The sequence below is a fragment of the Coffea arabica genome, chromosome 9c (genome assembly GCF_036785885.1).
Source record: "Coffea arabica cultivar ET-39 chromosome 9c, Coffea Arabica ET-39 HiFi, whole genome shotgun sequence".
Taxonomy (NCBI): domain Eukaryota; kingdom Viridiplantae; phylum Streptophyta; class Magnoliopsida; order Gentianales; family Rubiaceae; genus Coffea; species Coffea arabica.
Genome location: NC_092326.1, coordinates 38,695,164 through 38,716,024, shown reverse-complemented (window position 1 = coordinate 38,716,024; position 20,861 = coordinate 38,695,164). Strand labels below are relative to the sequence as shown.

At 37.9% G+C, this 20,861-nt stretch overlaps 3 protein-coding genes across 4 annotated transcripts; all 3 read left to right on the top strand.

Moving 5' to 3' along the window:
- Positions 1-2,438: 2,438 nt before the first annotated feature.
- LOC140014014 (uncharacterized) lies at positions 2,439-4,219 on the top strand. Of its 2 annotated transcripts, XM_072064293.1 has the most exons (3): positions 2,439-2,724; positions 2,810-2,890; positions 3,394-4,219. In XM_072064293.1, the coding sequence occupies exons 2-3, from the start codon at positions 2,825-2,827 to the stop codon at positions 4,015-4,017; spliced, it is 690 nt and encodes a 229-aa protein (XP_071920394.1). In that variant the 5' UTR covers positions 2,439-2,724; positions 2,810-2,824; the 3' UTR covers positions 4,018-4,219. The 2 variants fall into 2 exon arrangements, with proteins under 2 accessions (XP_071920394.1, XP_071920393.1); XM_072064292.1 differs by having other exon boundaries at positions 2,439-2,890.
- Positions 4,220-4,913: 694 nt separating this feature from the next.
- On the top strand, positions 4,914-6,381 carry LOC140014234 (uncharacterized). Its single transcript, XM_072064665.1, has 4 exons — positions 4,914-5,447; positions 5,542-5,773; positions 5,934-5,947; positions 5,995-6,381. The coding sequence occupies exons 1-4, from the start codon at positions 4,914-4,916 to the stop codon at positions 6,379-6,381; spliced, it is 1,167 nt and encodes a 388-aa protein (XP_071920766.1).
- A 7,662-nt stretch (positions 6,382-14,043) lies between these two features.
- On the top strand, positions 14,044-16,566 carry LOC113708106 (disease resistance protein RPM1-like). Its single transcript, XM_027230578.2, has one exon. The coding sequence runs from the start codon at positions 14,044-14,046 to the stop codon at positions 16,564-16,566; it is 2,523 nt and encodes an 840-aa protein (XP_027086379.2).
- Positions 16,567-20,861: the final 4,295 nt, after the last annotated feature.

The following is a 20,861-nucleotide window of genomic DNA, read 5'->3' as shown; positions in this document are numbered from 1 at the left end:
TTAAACAATTGCGGGATAACGTGGTAGAATACAAAATCATAGAAGGGTTAAATAATAATAATGGACCCTTTTATCTATTAGATTTTCATTACTTGGATATTATAAGCGTCCATAATTAGTTTAATTATGATGGGCATCCTCCATTTCAATGTAGTTCATCAATCCATTTTGGATTGTATAGAAGTGAATTGCAATTCGTTCTGGCTACATGAAGTACTTCAAGGTCATAATGTGATAATGAAAGGATATACATATGCGTAAAATTTGTGGATATGGAAAATAAACACTTTTGGAGAATTCATAGTGGAAATTGTCTATACTATTCAAATTTTTATGATCTTTAACTTTTTCTATCTTTCAAATAGAAATTAACAAGTTCAGCACAACCATAGGGAGGTGAAATTGCAAAGAAGTACTTCAGCAGTGAGTTGCAAGGTAGATTCTCCATCCTGCCCCCTTCCTCCTTCACAAAAAAACTGCGTAGGTGAATTTTAACCATAAGATGTACTCTAGTTATTGAACAATTTATGAACAATTCATAAGTTACTCAATAGCTAATGAAATCTTGCCAAGTGCATAATTACTCCTTCTGTTGTCCCAATATGTTTATCGTTCTTCGAGAATCCAACTTTTTAATAATAATACTTTAATTATGATATTTGTATTTTTCTTTTCAATTTGATTCTCCAAATTTTGAATTTTGAATTTTAACATAAAATGTGCATAAATAGATAAATGGACAACATTGGAAATAGAAATTAAAAATGGCTTTAATTTGTATGGCATAACAAATATATTGGAATATTTTAGAGTGAAATAGATGACAAATATTTTAGAACTTAAGGGTGTAATATGTAATAAGTACATTTGGCAAGGAATGCCAAGTCAAATTTGACTGACTGTAACCCACTTCTATTCTATGTCCCCTCCACCGCTGTTCTGTACTCCACAATCTTCTTCATTCGCATTTGCCCGAAGGGCTGCAGAGAGTTGAGTGAGGGAGGAAGAAGGCATAAAAGAAGAAATCCAAAATAATAAAGGCTCTGTTTGGATCGGTAGTTTTTGTAAAAACTGTTTTTGTAGTCAAACTACAAAAAGTGGTCAACAGCTTTTCACCAAAAAACTACAGTGCCTACTATAGCAAGACTACACCGTTTTAGCTCCTGAAGAGTAAAAACAGTTTTTCGGTCATGTGATGCCACAGTGTAAAGTTTCTTATCCTTTCTCTGTTGAGCTGAGCTAAGAACGAAGAAGCCTTTGGACATCAGCTCCTCCTTTCGAATTTCGAAGAGCGACCAACCGACGATTTCTGCAAGCGGGGCAGCCAATCGATTCCACACCTCCAGCCCGGCAGCTAAATGAGTTAATTGGAACGAAGCTTGAGCTACGCAAACAACTGTGTGTTTCACCTGAGCTTGCTGCGGGCAGATCTGCAATTGGAGTCACATGCTGTAGATTCTTTTCGTTGAGGTGCCCTTACGCGATTATCACTCGCTCGGCCCTGCTACAGTAGTTAATTCGTGAAGATATTGGCGGTACGCTGCTGCATCCCACAAGAAGTTCGGTGAAGCCTCCTCTTTTTCAAGGAACTTGCAAGTGAGTTCGTTGAGTTTTGGGTTTATTCGTACAGAGTAGGGCTACAGTTGAAATTTTTTATTTGGGCAACCATCTAAATTGATGTCTCTTTCTTCGCCTTCAATCTGTTTCCGACGATTGGAAAAAAAATAGTGACTCAACATCAAGTATTTAAACTTGTTCAGCGTCTTTAATTTCATGATGAAATTGGTCAGCCGATGTCATTTTTTCATATTGGTTCTTAATTGTAAATTATTGAAAACATTTCTTCACAACTTCGTCCTGAATGGGGATTGCTCATTGCCGACGATCGTCTTTGTTATGCACATTCAGTGTTATTGGAATAGGCGCTTGACTTGTTTGCCGCATATTTTTTCATATAATTGACCCTCTTCAGAACTATAAATGTACTCTAACATTATTGCCTAAATTGCACCAATGTATAATTTGTTCCGAACCAAACGGTGGCTGTAGTAGATTTAAAGTGCTGGCTGTAGTATATTTGTGTGTTTTCACAGTCTTGCTGAGTAATTTGCATGAGTTTGGGGACCTAATTTCTTCCATTTTATGTAAGTACTGTGGCTGCAGCTACTTCATTGTCCTTTTATTGTCTCCTCCTTGGAGCTACATGCCCCTTGTGACGCGGCGTGCTTGGAAGGGTAAGTTAGACTTGTCAGTTGGTCTAATTCTGTTGAAGTTTAGTCAATTAAATGACCTATAGGATAGTATTTTCTATATATACTTCACAGTCTTGCGAAGGAGTAGAGGATTTAGCAATTGTTGTTCGCTGTCAGCTCAGGGAGAAAACGATTTGCAATTTTGCATAACTAATTACTTCAAGGTTAGCCAATTGTATTTAGCTTTCTACTTACAACCTCAAGTGCGACTGCCTTCTCCATTTTTATATGACAACGAGGACACATTTGTCTGTTTTTTGACCCTTTTCGTCCAATTTTCTTGTTTATGTATCCTAAAGAGAAATAAGATGAAATCGTCAAAAGGGAAGTACTCAAAACGTAACAGTTTCACATCTGAACATGAATTTGCGTTTGCCGAACATCTGCTGCATATGCATAGGAATGGAGAGATATCGTCTCAAAACATCGGGAGCCATGTCATCCCCGAGGTTACTAACATGCTTCTTCAGAGGTTCGGAATTCCATTTCCCCGCAATAGTATTCGGTCGAAGTACTATGCCCTTCAGAGCCTCACTAAGCTTTACATTTCATTCAAGAAACGGGGCACTGGTATGGGGTGGGACTCAACGAACTACACCTTCATGATGGATGATGAACGATGGAGCCAACTGGTTCAGGTATAGCTTGCTGGTTTCTTACTTTTAAGCCATTTGGAATTATTAAAAACTGCCCCTCTTTGGATTTTCTCTTCCCCCTTGGATATAACTATTTCCCTGCTGGATTTACTTGCTGGTTTCTGTATTTTAAGCCAATCTGAACTATTGAAAACTGTCCCCCCCTTGGATTTTCTTTTCCCTCTTTCACTAACTGTCCCCCCGTACTATGCCCTTCACTTGCTGGTTTCTCGTTAGGCCAATTGAAATTATGCAAATCTGTCTCCCCCTTTGGATTTTATCTTCACCCTCGCAATTTAATTTTCTTTTCGTTGGATTGACTTGCTGGTTTCTTACTTTTAAGCCATTCAGAATCGATAAAAACGGTCTCCCTATTGGATTTTATCTTCCCCTTGCATTAACTGTTCCCCCCTTGGATTTAATTGCTGGTTTCCTAACTCTAATGCAATCATATGTTTTTCAGAGTTGCATTCATTGTGCTTTTGCTGTCTTCTGCTTTGTTGTAGGTGAACCAGGCATACGCTAGATTCTACAACTGCTCATGCCTACTTTATCACATGCTCGAAGAAGTTTCCATGAATCGAGGGGCGATTGGGGATTTCAGCAGTGGATATGGAGATTCACCGCCCAACTCGGCCGACGAGCAGCAAATGGAGAGAGCTGCTAGACGCTGTTCAGGAAAGGGGGTTGTGGACGTGGATTCCTCCGAGGAAAACGTTCCCTCACAGCCTGTGAGTCGGAAAGGGAAACAAAAAGTTAAGAACAGCAAAGGGAAGCGCAGATCGGGTGACATGTCTTGTGATTTATTCTTCTCACCATCGTCCCCCCAATTCCAGCAGTATGTCCGCGTCCTAGACAGCATTGACACACATTTGAGCTGTAAAAAGAGCAAGAGCGGGAGTGCAGAGGTCTCTTCACCTTCGAAGAGTGAAAAGGCTGTTGTAGATGACGATGCACAGTTAGAAGCTGCAATGGTGCCTCTCTGCGCGCTTGGGCTAGACATTGAAGTTCACCTTAAGATGGCCGATCTCCTCCGGTCCAAAGCAGAGCGTATCATTTGGTTCTCCTGCACCACAGACGATGCCCGGCTTGTGTTTGTGAGACATCGAGGGCTCCTCCCACCCGCATAGATGCTCATACCATCCGAGTTTTAGTCGTGGCAGCCCACTTGGATTGTCTTTGTGTCCTCGAACATGCAATTCCACTGTTTCACTTTTTATTTTCGTTTGATGTAGTTTGGCCTTGGAAACTTTGACGGCGGATTTTTCTATTTGTGTACCCCGAATGAGTCTATTTTTTTTTCTGAATTTTAATAATTCAATTTAGTGACCTTTTATTGCTGTGTGTGCTCGTTCGAATAGATTGATGTAACTTTTGGCTGTGTGTGATAATAGGCTTTGTTACAGTGTCATAAGCAGGGATAAGATGATTTAATCGTTTGGTAACGTTTGGAATTGGCATAGTTATACTTGATTTCAAATGTTCATTAAACAGCTGGCCAATTCTTTGCCTTCGGTCGAACCTAGCTAAAGTAGTAGATTGCACCAGTTGTTCTATATCATATTGCCTAGGTATTCACCATACCTAGGGATTGTATAGGATTTGTGGTACATTTGTAGCCAAGCTTCGCAACTTGTTAACTTGGAAACTTTTGCTAAGCTTCTTGGCCAGGTATAAATTATACCAGACGATTAGAATGTTTTGCGGATTTATTGTTCCATAGGTGTGCAACTTGTTAACCTGGAAACCAGCAAGTATGCTTCTGTTGGAAACTTGTATTTGTGAAACTGCAAACTTCTTATTTTGCTAGGCTTTACATTTATAAAAGTAGGTTCAAATAGCCGGAGCATTGTTGTCATAATAGGAACAAGATGTGAACTTCATAAGTTGTTATCATGATTGTTCTATATCAAATATTTGTGCATATAGCCAGAGCATTGTTGGGTTCTATTTTTAATCCTTTTGATTCCTTTCTTTGCAGGGTATCCCGAATTTTTATTGCATACTTGATACTGATAGCAGTACGATGGATAATCAGGGACATATTCAGGGCGGATACTTGGATGACGAGACGGACGGTGTTGATTTCGATAACATCCTTTTGGGAGTTGTGCTCCTAGGCTTCATGTTCTTCGACCCACGCTTTAACCGAGTTCCCAGAAGAAGAAGAGTTAGAGATAGTGTGCTCTTGGGGAGGGACTATGTGCTTGAGCTGATAAACGGACATGAGGACAGAATTATTGAAAACATGCGCTTGGATGTTCCTCAATTCCTGATGTTGTGTGATTTGTTGGTTCAGCGTGGTTATTGGCATGCATATCCTTCACAGCAGGTGGGGGTTCATGAATCCGTTGCTTTAACTCTAATGTGCCAGAGCCATGATGAGTGGCACCGTGTTCTTGCCGAGCAGTTCCAGCATTCAACGGAGACGATTGATCGACATGTTCGTCGTGTGTTACGAGCATTAGTTCGCCTTGGTCGTGATCTCGTTTTGCCAATTGACTTCGATGGGACTCACCCAAGAATTTTGAACAATGCATCACTCATGCCGTGGTTTCGGGTTTGTATTTTTAGCATATGGATTGCACTTTATGCTTTCAAATTTCAATTTACAATATTCTAAAAAAAATTAGTTTTGTTGTATACTTTTATAGGATTGTGTAGGGGCACTAGATGAGACGCACGTCTCCGCTTGGTGCACAGAAGAAATACGAGAGAGGTATAGAAATCGGCATGGCGACTTATCCCAGAATGTCCTTGCTGCCTGCGATCATGACATGCGATTTGTATATGTTCGGGTCGGTTGGGAGGGTAGTGCTCATGATGCCCGAATTCTTCAAGATACCTTGCTAGATCCTGATTCGGGTTTTCCTATGCCACCGCAGGGTATGTGCTTTTCTTCCTATTGTACCAATTGAAATTAAGAAATTGCATAATAGTAGTTTTAAATACTTTCAAGGCGGTCCATCATTCAGTATTTGGTGCCCCCGTTTCTCTTTGTTCTCTTCAATACCTTCAAAAACTATCAACATGACATCATTGACAGGGAAATATTATGCGGTAGATGCTGCTTATAGAAATATGCCGGGTTTTATGGCACCGTTTAGGGAGCACAGGGCACGCATCATGAGCGGGCTGCTAAACGCTTGTTCAACAGGCGGCATGCATCGGTTAGAAATATTATTGAGCGCACATTTGGGGTTCTTAAGAAGCGATTTCCAATACTCAAGGGTCCAATGCAGAACTACCTAATAGCAACTCAGAATAATATTGTGCTTGCGTGTTGTACTTTGCACAATTTTATGCGCGCATACTCCCCAGCGGATGAGTACTTCAACGAAGAAGCAGCCCTCGGAGCCCTAGCTGATGCACATATAGCAGGGGAGCAGCCGCATCCGGGTCAACCCATCGATATGTCGCAGCAGGGCATAGATAATTGGAACGAAGATCGGTGGGCGATGGCGGCTTACATGTATTTGAATGCGCATAACTAGGCTCATTGGACCGATAGGCCCTAAATAAAAGTTTAATAGTCTTATTCTATGAAACGTGTGATTTCCACTTGATTATGAATGTGTAACAAATGTTATTGTGTAATGTTGACCACGGATTAGAACCTTTATCTTATATATGCTAACTCGTGCATATCTCTACCCCCGTATATACACCTAAATGCTTATTAATTCATCAAATATGTGGATGATATTGTACAAAAAAATCAAAAACAAGTTAAGTAGTAGTAGTTGATGTTGGATAGAGGAAATTGGTAGTATATGCCATTTCAACCACAAATTATATTGCAAATTCTAACTCCTTTATAAAAAGGTCACATTTGCTTTGTTACTGAAGCTATTGGGCAGTTATCCAATAAGTAGTGTTTTTGAAAAACTGGTCAATCCAAACGCTTGTATTTTTCAAAAACAAAGAGTTTTTCAAAAACTTCCATCCAAACATTTTTTGAAGTTTTTCAAAAAATGCTAAAGTTAAGTATTTCAAAAACACCTCAAAAAACATGGAATCCAAACACACGCAAAGAAACAAAGCCACAAAGGTAATAAAAAATAGCAAATATATACTTTTGCCAACTAGACTCGTTGGTCATCCACTTAATAAGTTTCAATTGACCAACACTTAAAAAAAATATTTTTAATAAACTATTGAGCAACCCTATGGATTGTCTTGTAAATTGCTCAATGACCATAACCCCAGTTAACATATGCCAATTAAAAAGATATTTGAACGGCATTTGCACCCAAGAAGGATCCAACAGACGAATATGATTTGCGGCTTGGCCGTAAATTTTAGGACATAATACACTTTACCTCTTGTGGTATAGTTATTTTTCATTTAACCTCCCTATAATTTTAAAAATTATATATAATCCTCTTATAGTTTGGATTAAAGTATTAAAATGACGGGAATGATCATTCGTAAAATTACACTTATTTAAAAACTAAAATAACTAAAATAACTAACCCTGTATGATTTTATATTTTATCATATAACACCCTTATAGTTTAGTACTTTACCATGTAACTCCCTTATGATTTTCAAAATATATACATAACCCTCCCGTGGTTAATAAATTAGTTGGCTCCATTATGGAATACAAATTCTGTCACTTTGACATTTTAATCTGAATTATGAGGAGGTCATGTATAGCTTTTGAAACCATAGGGGATTATGAAAAAAATGCTAAATCACAGGGGGTAAAGTGTAATTTATCCTAAATTTTAAATTGCGAGTGAATATCCTTGATGCAATTCAGCCAATTAATTAACTGGGGTACCTTCTTTCTCTATTGCGCTGTCTACAAATTTTTTTTTTTTTTTTTTTTTTTTGTGAATATACTACTGTCTACATCTTTTGACGGAGACTTTCCTTCTTTTTTTTTTTTTTTCTTGCTGGCAAGTTGCAAGTCGGGCTTTCGTTTATTAGTAGCAAAGTTGTTTGGTCCCAACTACTTGACAAATACATTTGCAAATGAGCATCCCAACTACGTTGAAAGTTCCCTTGGATTTTCTATTCTTTTCAAGTGGGTGATGTAGGCTGGCTCTGAGCTGCAAGTGGGAATTTTATTTGCTGGTAGAAGCATTAGCAGTAGAACAAACAGCTTGTACCTTTTCGAAGTATGGTTGTCAAGAAAAAACTAAATAATGATAATAGCAATAAAGAAAGAAAAGTATGCTTTGCAGTTCGACAAACTGAAAAATCAAAGATTCGAGTCGACAGCTATAGTTTGCACGGATTGTCTATGTGGTGCTTACAGGATTTGAATTTTACCACAAAAAAAAAAAAAAAAAAGAGAGAGAGAAAGGGTTTTGAACATGTATTCAATGAATTCACCTAACATGAATCAAACAAATGCGCACACATCGATTGTGTCCTTTTGCATTTAAGTACCTTGGCACGCCTGTTTTAGGAGTGTTTTAGAAAAACAAAATTTTACTATTAAAATGTTTATTTAAGGTGACACTTTAAAACACTCACAAGTCTTAAAATAGGGATAATTTCAAAAATCTCCCTTGAAATTTTTAACAATTGCACTTAAATACTCCATAATATTAGAAATTATACTGCCCTCTCCTTGAATGACATGTTTTATAACTATTTTAGCCCTTGTCAAGAAAAGCTTCCTTAAAAATTGAGAAAAGGTACTGACACATAATTTTCTACCAAATTTGCCCTCCTTGTATGTGGGAGAAAACATGTACCACTTTTTTTTTATGAAATTAACAAAAAAAAAGGAAAATTATTGGCCTTTCAATGATCCTCTTAGGACAGCAAAGAATACATATATAAAAGTCAACTTTTGACCATTAAAAACAAGCAGTGTCATTTTCAATATTAGAGGATATTTAAGTGTAATTACTAGAAGCTGTGAGAGAGGTTACTGAAATTATCCCTTTGATATCCTTATACTATATAAGAACGAGTTTAGGACAAAAACGGTTTTTAGATTTCAACTGCAAGTGTGGGGCTATTTTGGGAATGTTAGAGTGTTTGAAGTGTAATTGGAGCATTGAGTACAAGTCATTACAACTTTAATTTTGCTATAATTACTTATATAACCTTTCAGACATTTAAGGTTAGAGGCAGGTTTGGTATGTTACAATGTTTGGTGCCAAGTTGAGTATCAAGTACAACTGAATTAAACTTGTGTTTTGATAGAATTACATAAAAGCCCTTTTAATTATTTATTATACTAACATCCAAGCCTTCCAATTTCCTGAAAACCTTTCTCATCCGTTAAGGAATTAATTGGATGTTTACATAATTGGATTTTAATTACAATTAATTAACTTAATTATTATTTGAACAATCATTATCATATTTATGCCCCCATGTTAAGCCGATACCCTTTCTTTTTTTTTTTTTTTCGATTTCACCTCTTTGGTTTTATTATGGCTATTAAATATTTGGTGGAAGACATAGCTTTTCCTTTAAATTAAAGTGAGTTGTTTGGGTTTGTCTTCTTCGAATGTAGTTTTTTTTTTCTGATGAGTGGTTTATTCAAGAACTCCATATAGTTTGCTTTTTGATACTTCTAATTCCGAAAACTGACTAATTGTATTATTTTCCTTAGTAGATCCTAGAGATTCTGTCTCTGATTTGAGATAATGTTGTCACTTTCTAAATAATCAGAAAAGCAATTTTATCATCTTCTCCTCCTCGGCCAAGGTATTATCTCTTTATTTAAGTCAAATAACCTTATTTCTCATGAACTTTCTCCTATTGTTCTTGACTTCAGGGATCTGTTGACTACATTCCAGCAGTTATGTTTTTACCATAATTACCGCAAAGCAAACAAATGTGCAGACATGCTAGCCAATTGGGAAAGAAGCATCAATGAAGACTCCACCTTTTTTTAATTCTATCTTGATTTTGTCCTTCTCTTACTTTTGCAAGACTTAAAAGGGTGTCATCAACACACAGATGGCTTTACTTTAACTATTACTCTATAGACTTTGATTTTGTTTTAATGCATCTTTATTTTACCAAAAAAAAAAGACTTTCTCATATGTCGTGATTTACCACCTACACATCCGTCACATACTATACATCACTCAAACTAAATTATGTAGAAGCATGATATATTTTGACAGTTCTCGAAAGAAAGGAGTTTGAATTTCCAGAATTTCCGATGTCTTGTTGCTACCAAGTAGCTAGGAATCCAAATTTCCAAGTGGAAAAAAAAAAAAGAAAAAAGAAAAGGGTATGATCCGACAATTACCATGAAAAAGCTCCAACCTTAACATCTTCTTCTAAGGTCTCAGATTGCTTGAAAATGCTAATCAGTATTGTTGAAACTAAGGTATGAAAAATCGATAAAAGCGATTGAAACTTGAGGGTTTGAGGCAATAGGCATATGGGTGTGAGTGTTGCAATAAACATAGCAAGAAGGGATGGAGTTGAGGCCGGGTGATTCTGCTAATAGTTTCATGCTTGACAAATATTTGAACTAAACTAACTAATAAGTAGTATTAGATAACATTAATTAAATTTATTAAATAGTAGTTATATTTAAAATTAACCAATATTATTCCAAATGTCTTCAGTTGGTTGTATTTACTTCTTTTTTTTATTATTAAGGATAAATTACACTTTTCTCCCCAGTGATTTAGCTCTTATCCACATATACTCTCATATAATTTCAATAACTATATTTGACCCTCATAATTTGAACTAAAATATCAAAATGACAAGACTTACCTTCTGTTATAGAGTCAACTAAAATATGAAATTTAATTATTTGTAAACCACGAGGGAGTTATGTAGATTTTGAAACCATAAAAGGTTATAATAAAAACTGCTAAATCATAGGAAATTAAAGTGTATCGTATGCTATATTAAATTTTTGTCCACTTCAATCATTACAGTTTCTAGATGAGGATAATCTTGACATTTCATCTAATTTCATTACAGAGGTGATTTTTCTTATTTTGACATTTTAATCCAAACTATGAGAATATTATTTATAGATGTTGAAATTATAAGAGAGTTAAGTGCGAAGCCACTAAATTGTAGGAGAGTAAAGTATAATTTAACTATTTTTATTCTATATTTCCATTGACTTTGTCCTTCTTGGTTAAGAACTAGTATGAATTTTTAACAAAAATAAAAAAAAAAAAATGAAAACCCACCTTCACGTGGTAGGAGATTTGGCATGGCCCCTACCCGTTAATAACTAGTTCACAATCTGAAAGAGATTTAGTGAAAGGTTGCATGTTAGAAACATTTTGAACTTCTATTTCGTAAGATAAACCCCTATAGCCCTAACTATATCGATCCAAAAATGATTAATGTGGAAAACTGGACTCTTTCTGGGATTAAATTAGCTATACAGGTTACCCATTGTTTAAACTAATGCAAAAACTTGAATAAATGTTGCACGGTTTTCTTCTGTAATTTATTAGATTTACATTAATTGGACATTAAGTGTTGATTATGACATTATTAATGATGGACGTCATTCATTTCTGATGTACTTCACCAATCCATTTTTTAAGTTGTATAGAAGTGATTTGCTAATCATTATGGCTAAATGAAGTACTTCAAGATCATAATGTGACGCAAAAGGAATTAGGTTGCTAACATAAAAATGCATTAAACAGCAAAGGATGAAACAAACCATGTAAGTTGAGGAAATAAGAAACAAGTAATGGCACTTTGGTTTAAAATTTTTTTTAAAAAAAAAGAAAAAAATCATCACTCAAAGATATATATGAGAAATATATATAATTGGAAGAATTCATGATTGAAATTGCTAGACTTTTCAAGATTACAGTATCTGTAATTTACATATTTTTCAACTGAATTTCTAGTGAATCTACTTACTGAAAAACAAAAGTTGTTAGTCTAAAAGCTACTTTTTAAAGCATTTGCTATTATGCATTTCAACAAAAAACAAGTGTAAATAGTAGACCAAACGGATGATACCTTTTTCCAAGTATGATTTGTACTTGTCAAAGTATTTATTGTGGTTTAAGTAGGGTTGTAATCGAGTCGAGTCGAGCTCGAGTATCGCCATACTCGAGCTCGACTCGACATACAGCTAGAGTGCTCGAGCTCGAGCTCGAGCGAGTAGTATTATTGGAGTCGAGCTCGAGCTCGAGCTCGAAACTTGCTCGCAGTACTCGAGTTCGACTCGCATAGGCTCGAGTCCATTCTAGCCTTATCGAGTTCGCTCGAGCTCGTTCAAGCTCGAGTTATTAAATTTTATTTTCTTAATATTTTTTAAGCAAAAAGACATTATTGCCCTTTTAAAATTTTTATATAACTTGAAACATTTCGTAAATTTGACAATTCTTTTGGGTATAAGGATAATTTTATAATAATAATATATTAAATAATTAAAATTAAAAATATTAAATAATTAAAATTAAAATGCTCGATAAGGCTCGTCGAGCCTTCGAGCATCGCTTCTGGATGCTCGAACTAGACTCGACAGCCTTATCGAGTTGCTCGAACTCGACTCGAACTCGATTTGACCGAGTTCGAGTCAAGCTTTTGACCGAGCTGCTCGCGAGCTACTGCTCGCGAGCAGCTCGGTTCGATTACATCTCTAGGTTTAAGTACCTGAAAAAAAATCAAAGATTCTTATTCCAGTGAAAGTGAATGTTCCAGTCGTGAGCCGCGTAGCATTTACGCGCAAATTGACGATTGGTGCTAGCCACATTTGACCCCGCTCATTTAATTAACAAAAGGGTAAATTACATGCAATTAACTTTGTACTCTTGTCTCACTTTGTCGGCTTTGATTTTATTTATTATCAATTTACCCCTTTTTTTTGTACCTTGGGGAACAAAAGTGCCCCTTCGATGTCATACAAAATTCATAAGTAGGGTTCAGTTTTGAGTAGATTTTGAGAAAGGGGAATCAACTAATATTCACTCAGTTTAAAGAATATTGTAAGCCTTGCGAAATTACCTAGAAGCCTTATCTTTCTTCTTCCAATGATAATTGTACCTTTCTTGGTTTTTATCTTTTTTTTTTCAATCATTTTTTCCCTTTAAATCTTTCTCTTCCCCTTCATCATCTTCTTCTGGCTACCACTATCACTACCCTTTAAGATGGCATATTTACAAATTATGCATTCAATTTTTTCAAAAGTTGAGCTGAGGATTTTAGTCAACCATAGTGACATTGAAGGCAAACAAACAAACAATTTTAATTTGATCTAACAAAAGTGCCCCCAAACAATAAATAGTAAATGTTTTTATAATGAGTGTTCATTGGGCATGTATTAGTGCACCAAATCCATTATATGTGTGTGTGTGTGTGTGTGAGTGCATACAATTACATTGATTGTCCCTTCCTTGTGCTTAAACATTTTTGCTAATATAATTTTGTTTTTAGTTTTTTTCCAAACATTAACACTTGACACTTTAAACAAATCCAAAAAAGTACACACACACACACACATATAATGGATAAGGTATACTTTTTCTAATTGATGCCCATAGCGCATCAAATCTATAACCATGTACATGTAAATGCATACATTGTTATTGATGGTCCCCTCACATTTGAATTTTTGTTATATCATTTCATAATTTTTCCAAAAAAAAAAAAAACCTAAAATCTCAGACTATAGCATTAAAAAAAATACGCATCAGAAAACTCAAAAACTAAAAAAAAATCTTAAATATCAGCATGTAATGCTTCATAACACCATGGAATCTTTCTTTTTTTCTAATTTATTTGGGGGCCAAGAGGGGGGTTCGTCAAACCGCGGAATCTTCTTTACTTGCGTGTTGGTTCTTTCTTGATATTGCACTCAGTCTTAATTGGAAGCTTTCCTCCTCGAACCTGGAAAATTTTGCATTCTTGACCCGGCGAACATTTTTTCCTTCTCATTGGTAGAGGAGAAAATAAGCAACAACAAACCCGAGATTGACCTACATTGCAGAGAGTAACAATAAAATGGCAAAACTAAATTAAAATTAGAAGGCAGACGACTTTGACTTTGAGGAAAATAAACTACTGTAGTATTAAAAGCAACTTCACAAGTAAATAAAAAAAAAAATTGACTTTAAAGTCAAGGACATTGTAACACGCTGCAGTTTCCGGCCGGGGCTGAAAACCCTATAAATGAAGTAAAGATTCTTTGCAATTTTTATATCAACTCATATTCATCTAGCAAAAGAAAAATCATGACAGACCCTTGTGTGGAATTTGCTCTCGCAAAGCTTGATGCTTTTCTAACGGGAGAATTGCAGTTGCCAAAGAAAGTTGATACTGGGATCAGGACTTTGAGAAGTGAACTGGGTACTATAACAGCATTTCTGAGTGCAGCTCATCAAAGAGCGGTCCAAGATCAACAAATTCTGGATTGGGTTCGAAAGGTTCAAGATGCAGCTGATGACATCATCGACATTCTTGACCTTTTTGATCATCACAAGGCAGAAAATGGCAGGGCATTATCGGTGACAAGGCGGCGGGCATACCGGTCAATTGCCGATCAGATAAATGATATCAAATCAACTCTCGAGGAAATCAACAAGGGCAGAGAAAGATACCAACTTGCAAATTCGTCCCAAGCTGCCTTACCACCAAGTCCAACTACAAACCGTGTTTACTCACATCTTCATCCAAGGATTGCTCCTTTGTTCCTTGCAGATGCTGACGTCGTGGGCTTCGAGGAAGATAGGGACATGCTGATGGCGTGGGCACTGGATATGGTGGATGAGCACAAGGTCATGTTTGTTGTGGGCATGGGTGGATCTGGCAAGACTACTCTTGCCAAGCAAGTATTCGAGGCAGTAAAACAAGACTTCGGTTGCTCCGCATGGATCAGTGTTTCAAAGTCCAAGAAGAAATTGGAGATCTTGCGGAACATGTTAGATCAACTATGCAGATGCAGCTCCAGGGCGGAAACGGCCCCAGCTCCCCAGCAGCAAAGCTCGGAACACTACATCAACCTCATTAGGGAGTATTTGCTGGATAAGAGGTATGTAATCGTCCTCGATGATCTGTGGGCTGATGATGTTTGGAGATCTATTATGTTAGCATTGCCAAGAAGGAATAGGAGTAGAATAATCATCACTACGCGAAGAGGGGATATAGCCTATTCACTGAAAGATGGATCCGTTGATGTCCATCCCATTCAGCATCTATCTCTAGAAAAGGCTAAGGAACTCATTCACAGAATCGCCTTTCCAGGATCTCGTATATGCCCTCCAGCTTTAGCTACACTGTCCAATGAAATTCTAGGAAAATGTGAAGGGCTACCATTGGCAATCACTGAAATTGGTCACCTTTTGTCAACTAAGGGGGAAAGGGAACCTGAATGGAAAAAATTGCGTGATAGTCTTGCATCGGAACTGACAAGCCATGGCCGGCTTGCAAATATTGCAAAAGTGTTGATTCTTAGTTATGATGACTTACCTTACCATCTTAAAAACTGTTTTCTGTTGATGAATACTTTTCCCCCTAATCACCCCATCCAGCGCACAGAGCTAATACGGTTATGGATAGCAGAAGACTTCATCACAGAAGGGAACAATGGAAAAGAACTCGAAGATTTGGGGGAAGAATACCTGAACGAGCTCATTCAAAGAAACTTGGTTCAGGTGTGGCAAATGGACATCGATGGGAGACCAAGAACTTGTCATGTTCAAAATATTATTCATGAGATTGTTCTCTCACAGCTTCAAGATGAAAACTTTTGTGAAGTTTATCCGGATCAAGGTACGTTTGACATCAGTAAGGAGAGGGTCAGGCGAATATCGATTCATACAGGTGATCTAGGCCAGCTGTGTCCAAATCTTCGTGCTCGCGCTTTGTTAAAGTTTGGCCGATCAGCACCATGCCAGCACTCCATTCCAATTGGCTATTCAAGCTTAAAGATGTTGAGGGAATTGCATCTGGAGGGTGCAAACTTGGACATGTTTCCTGCAGACATTGAAGAACTATTGTTGTTGAGGTACTTGTGTTTGAGGAATACAAGAATCAGAAGCATTCCGAAATCAATAGGAAAGCTTAAGCACCTTGAAACCTTGGACCTCAAACAAACATTAGTCAGAACACTGCCAAAAGAAATATGCCATCTTTCTAAGCTTCGTTACTTACTTGTTTACAGATATGACATTGAAGATTATGTGGCATTTAACACAATTAAAGGATTTGAGGTCGCAGGAGAGATCACGAGGTCGGCCAATCTTCGCAAGCTACTGTTTGTGCAAGTCAATAAAAATCACAAAATCATTGTTGCAATGCGAGACCTCAGAGAACTGAGAAGGCTGGGAATCATGGGTTTGCGCAAAGAAGATGGAAGGATCTTGTCTGAGACTATTCAAATGCTGCGAAATTTGCATTCTTTGAATGTGGCAGCAGAAAATGAGGCGGGAGTTCTAGACATGCCAGAAATTTCACATCCTCCTCCACTCCAGCGTTTATATTTGAATGGAAGGCTGGAGAGGATGCCTGTCTGGATTTCCGAACTTCACGATCTGGTAAGGCTTCGTCTAAAGTGGTCTCAGCTGGATCAACAGTGCAACAATCCCATTAATATCCTTCAAGATCTTCCTAATTTACTAGAACTCCAGCTGCTTGACGCCTACAATGGGGACCAATTGGAGTTCAATGCTGGCAAATTTCAGAAGCTCAAGATACTGGAGTTAGAGCTACTTCGGCAGCTGAAAAGGATTCTCCTTGGTCTGAATCTTTTGAAGTAGTATCGTACTATCTTCCAAAATCTTCCTCACAAAATGATACCGTACGTCGATATGCTTCGTCCTTGCATGATAAACTTGGTTCTTTGCTAAATGAATAGCACTCTGACTATCACAATGAACTTTGATAGACTTCTGTCCAATTCCCAATTCATCAAGCAATCCATGAAGCCAAATTGCTTCCTTAACAGCTTCCGTAACTGCCATATACTCCGCCTCTGTAGTAGACAAAGCAACTGTTGACTGTAAGGTAGACCTCCAACTGACTGGTGCCTTAGCAAGTGTAAAAACATACCCAGTCGTTGATCGACGTGTATCTTGATCTCCTGCGTAGTCGGAATCACAATATCCAACTACGCCTTGACCAATCTTCTCATCCCGCTCAAATACTAATCCAACATCTACGGTGTTCAAAATATACCGTAAAATCCATTTCACAGCTTGCCAATGCTCCTTGCCAGGATCATGCATGTACCTGCTCACAACTCCAACTGCTTGTGAAATGTCGGGCCTTGTACACACCATAGCATACATCAAGCTACCCACCGCATTTGCATACGGTACCTTTGCCATATATTCTCGTTCTGCATCATTCTTTGGAGATAACGATGCACTAAACTTGAAATGAGGAGCAAGTGGAGTACTAACAGGTTTAGTCTTTTCATTCATACCAAACCTCTTTAATACTTTACTAAGATACTCTTTCTGTGTCAAATAAAGCCTCCCCAATCTTCTATCTCTACTTATCTCCATGCCGAGAATTTTCTTGGATTCGCCGAGATCCTTCATTTCAAACTCCCGACTCAAATGAGATTTCAATTTTTCAATCTCATCTTGATCCTTGGAAGCTATCAACATATCATCAACATAAAGAAGAAGATATATGTAGGATCCATCTCGTAGCTTGCGCAAATATACACAATCATCATATTTGCTTCTTGTGTACCTTTGCCCCATCATAAACTTGTCAAATCGCTTATACCACTGTCTTGGAGACTGCTTCAATCCATACAACGATTTGTCAAGCTTGCATACCATCTTTTCTTTACCAGCAACTTTGAATCCTTCTGGCTGAGTCATGTAGATTTCCTCTTCCAAGTCACCATGTAAAAACGCAGTTTTTACATCTAATTGGACAAGTTCCAGATCCAATTGTGCTACCAAAGCCAATAAAATTCTGATGGAGGAATGTTTCACGACTGGAGAAAACACTTCGTTGTAATCAATTCCCTCCTTCTGAGCGTAGCCTTTAGCCACCAATCTTGCTTTGTAGCGAACACCAGACTTGTCAGGAAATCCTTCCTTCTTTGCATATACCCACTTGCATCCGATTGCCTTCTTTCCCTTTGGAAGACTGGTTAGCCTCCATGTTTGATTCTTATGAAGGGAATGTACTTCTTCATCCATTGCAATCCTCCACTTTTCTTTATCCGAACTTTGAGCTGCTTCATTGAAAGTGGCAGGAATATCAACATTTATGGTTGGGGATGCATAGGCCACTATATCAGCAAAACGAGCAGGTTTTCTGATTGTCCTCTTTGGCCTACTGGTTGCAATTGATTCATGTTGCTGTGAAAGTTCTTCAACTGGAACATTTTCTTCAGTTGATTCTTCTTCTACCATAGGAGTCCTTTCATCTACTCCGATATCCACTGCTGGTCTGATAATGCTTCTTTCAAACTCCATCTGCTTAGGAGTGCTCTCCACCCGTTGGGGAGTACTATCATTCTGCTGTACATCTACCTTTGTTAACATGGTAGATTCATCAAAGGTGACATCCCTACTGAAAACTATCTTTTTCGTTTCGGGACACCAAAGGCGATAACCTTTAATGCCTGTTGTGATCCCCATAAAGAGCGCCTTCTTCGCCCTTGGATCCAACTTTGATTCTTTAACATGATAATATGCAGTAGAACCAAACACATGTAAGGAATCATAATCTGTAGCAGGTTTTCCCGACCATTTCTCTAATGGCGTTTTGCCGCCAATAGCAGTTGATGGTAAGCGATTAACGAGGTGATTTGCATATGCTAAAGCCTCAGCCCAAAATTGTCTGCCCAACTCAGCATTGGACAACATACACCGAACTTTCTCCACCAATGTCCGGTTCATACGCTCTGCCACCCCGTTTTGCTGTGGTGTATCTCTGACTGTGAAGTGCCGAACAATGCCTTCATTTTCACAGACCTGCATGAACGGATCACTAGTGTATTCACCTCCGTTGTCTGTTCGAAGGCGTTTGATCTTTCTTTCTGTTTGAGTTTCCACCATCTTTTTCCACTTGATGAAAATTCCCAATACTTCACTTTTCGCCTTCATAGTATACACCCATACTCTTCGAGAGAAGTCATCGACAAAGGTAACAAAATAATTCTTGCCTCCCAGAGAAGTTGTTTTGGAAGGTCCCCACACATCAGAGTGCACATAATCCAAAATACCCTTGGTATCGTGAATTGCAGTGCCAAATTTTACCCTTGTCTGCTTTCCTTTGACACAATGCTCGCAAAAATCTAACTTGCAAACACTGGCTCCTTTTAATAGTCCTTGATTCATCAGAAGATTCAAAGATTTTTCTCCGGCATGCCCTAAGCGCATATGCCATAATCTGGTTACTTTCAATTCTCGATCATCACTGGAAGCCACGGCCGCTACTCCAACAACTGCATTACCTTGATAGTAATACAAGTTATTATTTTTTCGGATTCCTTTCACCAGCACCAATGCACCTGAAATGATTTTCATCACTCCATTATATGCCGACACCTTGTAGCCCATTGATTCTAGTACTCCCACAGAAATGAGGTTCTTTTTCAATTCTGGCACATATCGGACATCAGTTAGAATCTTAATTGATCCATCCTGATTCCTCAGCCGAATTGAACCAACCCCATTTGTTGCTAATGTGGTCTCATCTGCCGTGTAGACGACTCCACCTTCTTTTTCCTTGAAATCAAAGAACCATTCTCTATTGGACGTCATATGATGGCTACAACCTGAGTCCAATAGCCATGTACTAGAATGACCAGTAGGCATGACAGCTAATGAAAAATCTGAGTTTTGATCAATGCACTCAGATACATTTGAATCCGCAACAGCTTTTTCTTTGTCAGGTCTACCCTTCAGTTTTGGGCAGTCCTTCTTCCAGTGCCCTTTCTCTCTACAAAAGGCACACTCATCTTTACTTAGTCTGGCTCTTGACTTGGATCTTCTTCTCGTCCCCTTTCTCTGGTTTTGTGAGCGTCCTCTAGTTACCAGAGCTTCTGCTGCTCCATCTCTGCTATTTTGCTTGTCTTTTCTTCTGAGCTCATAGCTGTACAGGGCAGAGCTAACTTCACTGAGGGACACCTCAGCTTTTCCATGGAGTAGAGTTGTTTCAAGATGCTCAAACTCCTCAGGAAGAGATCCCAACAACATGAGAGCCAAATCTTCGTCTTCAAATGTCACATCTAAATTCATCAGATCAGTGATTAACTGATTGAAATTAGTGATGTGATCACTTAGAGTTGTGCCAGGAACATAAGTGAAGCGAAATAAACTTCTTCATGCCTGTTCTGACAATTTTTCTTCAAGAACTTCTCCTCCAATCCAGTCCATAATTTATTTGCAGAGGTTTCTTTTGAGAACACATATTTTTGTTCCCTTGAAAGACAATCGAATTGTACCACACGCTAAACGATTTAGCGTCCTCCATTCCTTCTCTTCAATCTCTTCTGGTTTCTCTTTTTCGATGGCAATGTCTAGACCTTGATTAAAGAGCGCGTCTAGAATCTCACTTTGCCACATGCCGAAATGACCGGTACCATCAAATGTCTCCACATTTAATTTTGTATTCGTCATAACATTTCTCGCCATAATAGATAATGACGAGCTTGTTGATGCTTGCATTGTAGATGAAGATCTACTTTCGGCCATCTCTACAAATTATATTTAGTAGCTCCTAAATGTAGAGTAACAATAGCCCAAGAAATCTTTTCTGATGTGGAAGATCAGACCATGCTGCAACCACAGAGCATACTAAGAAACCTCGAGCTCTGATACCAATTGTTGCGGAAGCCCTACCAAAGTTAAGGTATAACGAGTAAATTATTGTACCTAAAATTGCAAAAATGGTAATTCCCAGGAAATATTTGGTGAGGCACACTGGCCTGCTTAAGTACCAATTTCCTAGACAGAATCACCTATATATGCACTTAATTGCACAATAACTCACTACAAATATACCTACAAATATAGCTACTAAATAGACAATAAAATAGAACACCAGAATTTAACGAGGTTCGGCTAATTTGCCTACGTCC